The 11,692-nt window shown below is 32.0% G+C and overlaps 2 protein-coding genes across 2 annotated transcripts; both read right to left on the bottom strand.

Annotated features, from left to right (window-relative positions):
- Nucleotides 1-5,791: 5,791 nt before the first annotated feature.
- Nucleotides 5,792-8,298, bottom strand: LOC120166482 (mitochondrial carrier protein CoAc2-like). The gene is made up of 7 exons (XM_039175739.1): nt 7,930-8,298; nt 7,390-7,475; nt 7,097-7,304; nt 6,846-6,972; nt 6,569-6,753; nt 6,359-6,481; nt 5,792-6,280 (listed from the first exon to the last, which is right to left on the bottom strand). Exons 1-7 carry the CDS (start codon nt 8,086-8,088, stop codon nt 6,143-6,145), a joined length of 1,026 nt encoding a protein of 341 aa, XP_039031670.1. The 5' UTR covers nt 8,089-8,298; the 3' UTR covers nt 5,792-6,142.
- Nucleotides 8,299-9,407: 1,109 nt separating this feature from the next.
- On the bottom strand, nt 9,408-11,692 carry LOC120166436 (thiamine phosphate phosphatase-like protein). Its single transcript, XM_039175692.1, has 4 exons — nt 11,433-11,692; nt 10,897-11,018; nt 10,600-10,798; nt 9,408-9,959 (listed from the first exon to the last, which is right to left on the bottom strand). Exons 1-4 carry the CDS (start codon nt 11,568-11,570, stop codon nt 9,696-9,698), a joined length of 723 nt encoding a protein of 240 aa, XP_039031623.1. The 5' UTR covers nt 11,571-11,692; the 3' UTR covers nt 9,408-9,695.

The raw sequence follows: 11,692 nt of genomic DNA, 5'->3' as shown, positions 1-11,692 counted from the left end.
AAATAAATTATACAATATTAAACCTCCCTTTCTACATTTCTTATCTTATATCATCTCATGCTCCACATCTTTCTTTTCTTCTTTTTCATCTGTCTATAAAGAATAGATGTAGCTAGCATGATATATATATATATTATAAGGTTTTTTTTTCATAAATAAAGCATAAGAACAATTGAGATTGAATTAAAGTCATTAAATAATATTTATTGAAGATAACAATCAATATAATTAAATCTAAGATTCAATTGAGACCATTAAAAACATATTATGATCTGGAACATGATAAGTTTTCCTTCTAGACAACAATAATATATAAATATTGATACTTATCCATGGGGTGAAATCAAAATCCTTTAAGGATTATAAAAAAATTATAAAAAAAATTAAAATATAATTATATCATTCTTTTAATTTATTCGTATATTTCAAGGAGATTAAACAAAAACATACATATGGGTCGAATGTATAATTTTATCATATTAAATTTTAAAAAGATTATAATTAAAATTTAAAGGAGGCCATGGCCCTCCGCCATGAATACACTAGACATATACGTATAAGTTGACTCTACTTGTTACTTGGGCAAAGAATATATAGTATATACGAGTTAAAGAGAGAGAGAAAAGGGAGAAGAAATAGCATAAATGACGTGTTTCAAAGGTTTTTTTTATTAAACTAACTGTTTATAAAGTAATGTATGTTCTAAATGTTTTTAATTATTTGACAATAAACGTTTAATCATCCTGATGCAATTATCGGTGTTCGAAATTATGACCTCTAGAAACAACATCGATTCCTTTAATCATATAAATAAATTGGTCCGTACTCATGTATGTATTTCAAAATTTGATGTGAATCAACCTGCCTAAATTGATGTGTTATAATGATGTATTATCTAAAAATAAAATTTATTTTAAAATCATATAATAAATATTCATTAATAACATAAAATAATTATGCCCTTATTGTTAAGGCAGAGGTAAAATACTAAACGATGGTTTTTTTAGGAAAATAAATAAAATTAATTTAAATGTTTAATGTTATTGCCGTTGCCAATTTTAATGAATTAAATTCATTTATTTCATTCATCATCGAATGATTATTATAAAAGTAACATTTGATATTTTCATTTATTAATAAAATATTTTTAAAATTTTTAATGAAACATTTTTTAAAAATACTATATATTTATTATATAAAAAACCTTTTCGCTTGAATCTTTCAAATCCTTATTTCAAAATTCAAACCTTCCAGTTTAGTCCTTTACTAGAGGTCTTCAGTTCTTCAATAACGTGCTTACTGGGCGGCTAATACTGGGGTATAATTATTCCATTCTTACCTAATTCTTCTTCTTACTTAAAAAACTATGTTCCAAAGAAAACTTGACAACCTCACTCTACTTGATATCTCTCATAATATATTTTTTTTTATTTTTTTAATAAAAATATTATATTATATTAGATAAGATATGTACCGCTAATGATATTAGAAGCTAAATTGGGAAGGGAGAGAACAGTAAATTCCCTTTCCTATACAAGTAAATTAAATTTGTTTTATATTAATTAACATGTATTGGGTGTACAGTTAAAAGTACGTTGTAAATTTAAATATTAAAATAATATTATTTATAGTATTAATAATAAATTCCAAATATACATTATAATGAATATAAAAGAATGCTAAATAAAATTTATCTTCATATTTATTAATTTTATGAGTTAATACTATCAAATCATGAAAGAATATTTAACTAGGGCTAAGTAACGAAATCGAGAAAATCGAAAAATCGATATAAATTGAGTAAAATAGTTCGATTCGATTTGGTTCGGTTTGGCATTATAAGGTTCAATTTTCGGTTCGGTTTAAAGTCTCAATTCTTTTGATTCGGTTCGGTTCGGTTCGAGTTTTCCATATGGAACTCATTTATTCCATATTGAACCGAATATGCAATTTTTTTAAAAAAATTATAGTTTCAAGTGATTTTTTCATTGAAAAACCGATAAATCGAACCGAAAACCCGAACCGAACCAAAAAAATTGGTTTCGATTTTTTAACTATTCAATTTCGGTTTCAGTTTAAATTTTAAAAAATCGTTTATTTCGGTTCGATTTAATTTTTGGTAAAAAACCAAACTAAATTAAACCGAACCGAATACACCCTTAACTTCAACCGGAATCCAAATAGACCTAGTAATAAAATATTAAGGTAACGGAGTTTAAGAAAACCAAATCATCCACCGGCAAGTTGAAGGAATTTATTAATAGAAAACAGTACCTCGGCATCCAATTAAACTTATTCTTAAATATATTTTAGTTAAAAATATATAGCAAAATATGAAAGTGAAAAAATATTGAGTTGATATTTTATACAAAGTTAATAGTATGTATAAATCTTACAAGGTTAATATTTGTAAATAATAAATTTTAAAAATATATTCAAAAATTTCAAAAATTTTCACTAATTTTCTTAAGGATTTTTTTAATAGAAAGTTGCTAGTTTTATTAAAAATAAAAAATATCCAAAATTACAATAAAGATTTATAAGCATAATTGTAAATCTAAAATATAATTATGACATTTTCTTATTACCATTGAGACAAAAACTAGCCACCTAGATCACATAACGATCAAAGAAGGAAAAGGTTAAAAAACCTAATAAAAAAACTTGAATAAAATAAATATACGAACAAATCTGACTACATTGGTAAACAAACTACAAAAAGGGATGAAGTTACTAAAAGACCGTCGACAAATCACCAATCAGAGTTAAGCGACGTGAAAAAACTATCTACGAACGCAAAACGCGTATCCAAATAGGGCCCAAAACTGGGAAGATCATTATTATAACAAATAAACGTCATATTGATCAGACGTGACGATATCAAATCCACCCTAAGAAAAAAATAAACAAAAACAACGGCAAAAAAATATAAGCCACCAAAAGGCAGAGTGAAACATGCCACAAAGGTATAGATAAACGTGTCATAAAAACAGAGAACATGTCACAAAGATATAATTATTCTTATTTAAAAACTAAAAAAACAAAGAAAAAAAGATAACTAGCGGGTGACAACCAACATTAAAATTGGTGTCGTCGCGAGTTAAACAAAATTAAAGAATAAAAAATTCGACTGATCAATAAAATTGACACAAGTTGTAAAGAAAAAAAAGCGAGAAGAGAGGACCTTAAGGAACTTTTAATTCCTTGTCAAAAAATATTTTATCCGAATAATTTCACCCTAAAAAGACTAAAATATTATAAAACATATATGTACTTAACAACTAAATGTATCATACTTGTATTTGTCATTTTACTCATATCAGATATCAACTAAATTTTACCAAATACTTCTATATAAACAATTAATCAGATCAGCTAATTAAATCAATTGGTCAAACTAATTGCTGGAATCAGTTACTAACTATTAGTTATTAGTTGTTTACTAAATACTCAAGGTTATTTAAGTTGTTTTCTTTTTTTTTATAGTGAAATCATATTTAATTTATTATTACTTAATTTTTAATTAAATTTATCAACTTGCCATACATATATATCTTTTAAATATATATATATTTTTTAAAATTTCACATACTTCTGAAACATATACTTAAACATTTTTAACTTAATTTTCTTTTAATATTTTTGTATCATCTTTCCTAAAAATAAATAAAGTTATTTAATTTCATTTATTAAAAAATGAATCATGTGGGTGATTAAGATAATACCTCAACGCATTAAGCTTAAAGTGTTTCGATCTTAAAATTTTAAGATGCTCTACGTTTTTTTAAAAGGATAAAGTATACAAATATATTCGATTATAGGGTGATGTTTTGTTGAGTCTCGACTATAAAAAAGTTACAAAATGATTTTCTAACTATAAAATGTTACTTTGTTAAGTCCTTCGACTATTAAAAGTTATAAAATAGTCACACAACTATTTATTATTTTCAAACTCGCCATTTTCCTTTAAAAATTGATGGCAATCTGAGTTGTACATTAACTCGTTGACTGTGATATGATAAAATTCAATCTTAGAATCTCAAACGACTATCATATCCCAATCATGTTAATATCCAACTCAGACGATAATCAAAATTTTAACGAAAAAAGAACGAGTTTGAAACATAATGAATAATCAGATGATTATTTTATAACCATTAATAGTCTCGACTATAAAAAAGTTACAAAATGATTCTCTAACTATAAAATGTTACTTTGTTAAGTCCTTCGACTATTAAAAGTTACAAAATAGTCACACAACTATTTATTATTTTCAAACTCGCCATTTTTCTTTAAAAATTGATGGCAATCTGAGTTGTACATTAACTCGTTGACTGTGATATGATAAAATTCAATCCAAGAATCTCAAACGACTATCATATCACAGTCATCATGTTAACATCCAGCTCAGATGACAATCAAAATTTTAACGAAAAAAGAACGAGTTTGAAACATAATGAATAATCAGATGACTATTTTATAACCATTAATAGTCAACAAATAAATACTCTATTATCAAAGAACTATTTTATAATCAAGTGACTTAATAAAGAAATATCCGATAGTCGGCATCATTTGTAATCAAAATAGAATTTTAATTTGAAAGAGAGGGAAATGCAATACAATAAATGGGAGGAATTGGCACCGCAAATGTTGCTTTCAAAGGAAGGACATCAACCACTAGGCAATAGGCATAGCTAATAACATGAGATGCATGCACTTTGCTGCTTCTATGACTTTCACACCAAAAGAATCCTCTACGATTTGTCAATAGAAGATAGAGGGAAGGAAGATTACATCATAGATAATATAATCTAAATTTTCAAATTCAGTAACTGCAGGTCATGGTTGAATGTCTAATGTGCAAACCACTTTCATTCATCTTTTCTTTCTTGAAATATTATAATGTCACTGATTTTGAAGCATTGGGCTATCATTTACATGAAGAAAATATTAAAGAAGACGGCGGGTGCAAATGATCACTGCCTTTTTTTAAAGAGAAAACAGATAAGAAAGTGGGCTCCTTTTTCTGGAAAAGAAAAGACAAGGAAGCAGCAATTTCTTCAGAGCAACATCATTATCTGACACTAAGCAAAGCACAACATGCTGGATTATTACTGGATTTGTAATGTTTCGACAAATGAAATTTATCAGTCAAATAGGCAACACCGAAAGGGCAAAGCTATGGACCACAAGTAACTTTGGACATGTAGCCAATAGGATAACATCGATTCTCTTTTATCTCATTTCATCACGTGAGATCACGGACATCAAATATATAACCCAACTTTCTTCGTAAGGGAAGAGTTGAGTGATTCATTATCTCCAATATTTCTCTCTATCTTTGAAATCCCATCTTTGTTCTTCGTCTTCGGAATATGGCCCTCGCCCGTACCAGGAGGAGTAAACCACGATAAACCAATCAACCCACCGTAGTTTTTCAGCCCGTTAAACCATCTTATTTCATGTTGAACGTCAATAAAACTAATAGCAGTTTCACTTCCATTCATTGTATATAACATATGAACACTGCAAATCAAACCTCTATGGAGTAAACCAGAGCTTCTTGGACTAGTTCTCATGCTGGTATATGCTACATGCTCGAGAGAACACAGAGCTCGAAAATTCCAAACTTAAAACAAAATCCGCAAAGTTGGGGCACCAAAAAGATAACTCCACTCGCATCCATTCTGGATCGATTTCAAATATATGTACACACATACATATATTCCGCTTAACTGAACTGAGATGCGAAGATGATGCTGATATTAATGTCTGACCAGAAGATGCATAGCAGAAGTAAAAAAAATTCTTTATTGAATTAATACCCTCCAATTATGTACATTGATTATGAATCTAATCCTGCAAGACTCATCATCCTTGAGGGAGAAACTGTTACAGGTATAACCGACTAACTTTACTACTGGACCACACTTCGAAAATGTATGTAAGCTCGACCTCTTACAAAGTTTATTTGGTGAGGGATTGAAACTAATGGAAGTCTTAATCTACAGCTTAAAAGAATGGAATGTACAAGTTCGATAGCCTGACTCGGGATCAATTGTAACAGAAGAGCTTTAAACGTGAAGCAAAGCACCTCAATGGCGGCCCAAAGGATCAATGAGATGAATATTACTTATTGTTACGTGTGAAGAGATGATGTTCGGGTATTTCTTTTATTTGTAACCACTTCTATCACAGCTTCATCATGGGATGGAACTCTCAGGGTTGATTTCAGCATGTCATAGACTGTAAAGCCAATTGCCACAGACGGAACAACCTGGAGAAAACATACAAATATTAGTTTAACAAGAAATTATTGATGTACAGCATGAAAATTGGAAGGGACTTCTCTTACCTTCAGGTAGTTGATGCTCAGCCCTGAAAATAATTGCTTCCAGCCTTGATTTTTAGCAATCATGATGAGTGTTTCCATTGTTCCTTTCAGCTCAGGACTATTCGATGCCAATACCCTTTGGACCTAACAAGACAATTCACATTTATTACATTGAAAGTTATGGTTTGATCACTGTTCGATTTATGGGTCTGAACCTGAGGAGTAAAATACCTGCATTTGCCTCCTCACAACATCAAGGGGATATGTGAAAGTTTGTCCCAACAGACCAGCTACAGATCCACATGCTAGATTCACTATTATATTTTTCTTCTGCTCACGAGGGACATGACGCTTCATCTCCTCGTAGCAGTAAAACTTCAAACCAGAATATGGAAAAATTCCATAAAGCGATGGTGCTGAAAGACATTCTCACATATGAATAAGACCAACATATGAATAAGACCAACACACAAGTTTACTATAGCACGATTAGTTTTGAAATTCATACCGACACCACGGTAGAGCCCTCTGAGCCCTGATCCTTTGTAAGTCTTTGAAAAACAATCGAGAATCCCTCTGTAAACTTGTTCTGTATTAACTACTCCTATGGCATTAATCTTCGATGGACCAACAACCTGCCCTAGCAAATGCAATTTGGTCAGAAAAACAGAAAAGCTTAGAGAGCAGGATCCAATCCCAGCGAGTGTAGGCACTGACTGCCCTGCACCTAATTGCAGCCTCGGCTATCACAGTATATACCTGATAAGCTAATTTGGTCCGAACCAAATCAAGAGGATAAGTAAAAAGCACAGCAGTTCCTCCTGCAAATGATCCAGCAACAAGATCAAGAAGAGGGCCTCTTGGAATGTCAGGAAAACGTTTGATGATCCATCTACGGTATTGCTCGTAAGTCATATAATGAAGTGCTGCATAGGGAACAATTCGAGCGACACTAGCACCATTTCCCCTGTACATACGAATAACTTAGTAAGCAATTGAAAATGAATCTCAGGGTAACCTTCGAGTGAAAAGCTAATGAATCGGACTTTCACCTGTAGAAACCAATGATGCCTTCTGTCTTTGCAATCTTTTCGAAGGATCTAAAGAGGCCTACGCTGCGAAACTCTGCTTGTCTAGTCTGAAACAAAGTAATGAATTAGAAGTTCCATCGGCTAATGCGTGATGAATATTCAATTATTGCATGCCCCCGGAAGATGGCTGAATAAGAAGGAAAGCTACATTCTTTCAATTATAAATTATCTGTTTGCAAGACGAGGATATCCTTTTGTAGGGTTCGACACGTTAAATTTCCTAAGTCTCGACAGCAATTGATGTTCAAGAATTTCCTATCTAGGCTGAAAATGTAAACATCTCAAAACCCATATAGTTTTTAGCATCAAAACTTCATTGCATGATCCGATGAGTGGTAACTTCAGCTATGTTAAAAACAAGGTCGAGAAATCAACTACGAATGCAAACCCAATAGAAACAATCAGACAGCAAAGAAGAAACAAAAGGGCCGAACAAGTAGAGGCCATTTTGCAAGAACCAAGAAATCAAGTCAAACGGTGAAAAGCCGGAAAAAAAGAAACCTGAAACAAAATCTTGACACGCTCAAGAGGAGCGACAACCGACTTAGCAAGGCCTCCAGCAACACCACCAGCAACCAACTCTTTAGCAAACAAAGGCATGGACTTTATGATCCCATCGAAGAACATACCCATATCTCTTTCTTCTCCCTTCTTTGCCATTCTAAGCACGCGCCTTGAAGCTCCAGATAGAGAGAAAAGAGCAGGGGAGGGAAAGAAACGTTTGTATCTGATGAGGGCAGGTACCGGTGGGGGGGATGTGGGTTTTATATGTTGCGGCCAACTGACAAGTACATGCCTTGGCCCCTTTCTTTGGTATTATTAGATTAGATTCCGGTTAGGCGAAGAGAGGGGAAGGTAATTGACCCACGAGGTTGGTGGACCTGCTGATTTCAGTTCTGTTTATTAATCTTGTAATTATACTGCTTCTTTTCTGGCCTTTTGATGATAAGAATATTGTAATCTTGCCTCCTACTATTATTTTTATTCATTGATTCCAACTTGTCAGCTAAAAGTCTGTTTTGGTGGCCATTTAGATTAATTGTGTTGGCCCCTGCTCCTGGTTTTGTTTATGTCACTTACGATACAGCACTTGGATCAACTTCTTTATTCTCAAATAAAGAATGTTAAAGTACACAGTCTTTCACTGAATTATATTTAAAAGAGTTTTATTCATTAATTCTTTTTAATGATAAGATGATTAATTTATTAAATGATTATAAAATATTTTAAGATAAATATATCAATGATCACTAAAATTTTGAATTACGTTCAATTTTATCACTTAAATAACTTTTTTTCATTAAAATTATTGTTGCTAAAAAATCATTTCGACCACAGAGCATTAAACTATGAACGACAACTAATATGTTGCGTCTATGTGCCAACAACTGAGTCAACACATTCAAATGTCATTTTCCTTAATAAATCAATATCATCCATTAAGAAGGTAGCATGTGTTATCTTCTTATTAGTAAGAAAATGAAGATTAATTTTTTATTAATGAAAATGACTCTAATGAAGTTTTTTTTTTCTTTTTATTTTGATGACCTAAGTGAAAAACACCTTAAAAATTCAGTGACCATTAATATAATTCATCCTAAATACTATCATATTGTTAAAGAATAATCTTTATTATAACATCACAATGACCATCTTTCAACAATTTAATAAATTTAATGATCATTTTATAATTTTTGAAAGTTGAATGATCAAAATAATCGTCTAATCATAGTTCAATAATTTCTATTGTTACCTTATTCTTTATACCAAAAATGATATACGGTGCAATAAAAATAATATGCCTATGCCTTTGTCACAACCAAGATAAATAAATAAAATAAAATGCCTTGTTTTTCTTATGGTTTTTATTTGTAAGAATAATGAAAATACAGAAGCAGAATTTCAAGTTTCTACGGAGAAGAGGGGAAACAGACCAACAGAGTCGAGGCATAAAGGATAAGTTCTGTGAGAACTATGTATGAGAGCCTACAATATCATAAATTTCCAGGAAAATATTATCAATATCTAGTCCATGATATATTCCCAAACAGATTCTTGATAGAAACATGTCATTGAAACAATATTATCAGAATTTAGGAATAAAAGATAAAGGACTGAATCAGAACAGATCCCCAAAATATGCCTGCATTGTAAGATTAGAAGCAATACCAGCACCTCCATGGTTGAAGGGTTCAGATGAAGACATCGAGATGTGGAGCTTGCTATCAAATAAGTTCCATTGAGAGAAAAAATGGTGGAAAATGCTTTTATTCGGAAGATATTCTGTTAATGAGGTGGAGCAAGATTCTTTCGAGCTCTTCACCATTGCTCCATTCATGAACTTCTGCTTTGACAGAAGCTCGGTCACTAAATATACGGTTCCATAAAGGGTAGTTCTTCCTTGGCATTACATAATCACTGTCTCGGAGCTTCAGAGTTGGGCAGTAATCACCTGATCCATCTCCCAGGTAGATAAAATTCTGGCTGCCTCTCTCTGGACCAGAAGCACGGATTTGGTCAAGTACTATACCCTACAATAGAAACCGGGGTTAAAACTCTAATTTACAACGGAGAGTCAACCACTCTGAAGAAAATAGTTTACAGCAACATAAGGTATATGATTCTGGGATACTAAAATCCAGTAACTATTCAGCAGTAACAGAGCATCTAAACAAGAATGTCTCTTGAGCATTAGCCGACATTGAACATTGTAATGAAATTTTAACTTTAAAATATTTTAGGATTGTTCTTCCTCCTCAGATTAAAGTATGAAAAACTTCATTGTGAGGATTGATGATGAATTAGAAAAAATTAACCACATTAGTTCAGCTTAATGAACAAACTATTTTACCCAAGCAACCAGATCCCAAATCAAATTCAACATATAGACAGAGATAAATCAATCCTATTTTTGAAGGCAAATTGTCAAGGCATAAACATTTGCACCTTGCTTACTTCAAGGAGTAGGAAATAATGAAGAATGAACATATTTCCTTGCAATAAAAATCTACATGTCCACAAAATGCAAATGCAGAACCAACAATCCTTTAGCTTCAGATAAACTAATATTCCAGATAATCAACCAAATGTTCAATAAAAAAAGTAGAAAACTAATAAATCAGAAATCATCACATGATTTGATAAATATTCTCTGTCAGTTAACCTGTTTACCTTGCACAAATTAGTTGGACATAGACTGCAGCCATGTGGAGATACGGCAGAGTCATGATAAGGAAAGATCCTGAGCCTTCCTTCTTCCACAAAGCTTGGGTTTGTATAGATCTTTGAAAAGCAACCCAACAGACCATGATGCTCCAAAATTTTCTCTATGAAAAACTGATTTGCATCGCTAAGTATCCTCAAATCGCATCTGAAGTTCGTACCAGTACCAGTACCATGTAACCAACATTAACCTTAAGAGCTTTGAAAAGGAACAAAACAGGAAAAAATGAAGTCCAAGATAACTACCCAAGTGCATAGGCGGATTTAATGGCAGCAGCAGTTCTTGGATTTACCGGAGTTTTTTTCAAGCATTCTGCAATGTCATCAGCAGTCTTCCCTTGTGAATGAAGCTCCTTCATCATCCTATCCTACAATTAGATATATCATATAACAATTAAGTTCATGAAATGAAAAGGCCTCTACTCTTTTTTTCGGTAATAACCACAAAATACACGCCTTTACCAAAATTATGATCTTTTGGTCTTTAATAATCACAAAAAGCAGATTTGATCTAACAAAATAAGCTAATTTCACAGAAGAGTAGTAATTTATTATCATCGATATCAGAAAACCTACTCCCACTTTCTTCCTAGTAATCAGCATATTTATTTACACCTCGAAAATGGTGAATTTGTAAGATGCTCCTTGAAATATTCATTTCATTGAGACGTAAATCGAAAATTTTCCCCAGCAACCAAACGGTGGAAAAATGAAATACTGCAATTAACTAGCAATGGCCATTAAAAATGAAAAGGAAGTTTTAAGTCAAATTTAAAACAAACCATAAGGGAATTCCAAGGCAAGGTCGATCGAAGTTGATTGAAGAGGTCGAGGAGGCCCATCTCCGTCACAACCCATCTGTCGCTATCTCCGTCTATTAACGTCCGGTCAAAGTCAAAAACCACCACAGTAGCCGTCATTTTAGGCTGCTGTCCGATGCCTCCGCCTCTAGTCGTTATTTTGTGCCGGGAGGGAATGTGTCAAATTGGGGCCGAGGGTTAGTTATTCGGTGGTTACGGAACGATTGAACTTATCGTAGCCG

The sequence above is a fragment of the Hibiscus syriacus genome, unplaced genomic scaffold, assembly GCF_006381635.1.
Source record: "Hibiscus syriacus cultivar Baekdansim isolate YM2019G1 unplaced genomic scaffold, ASM638163v2 tig00111640_pilon, whole genome shotgun sequence".
Classification (NCBI taxonomy): domain Eukaryota; kingdom Viridiplantae; phylum Streptophyta; class Magnoliopsida; order Malvales; family Malvaceae; genus Hibiscus; species Hibiscus syriacus.
Note: the sequence above shows the minus strand (reverse complement) of the source record. Positions and strands in the feature narration are given on the sequence as shown.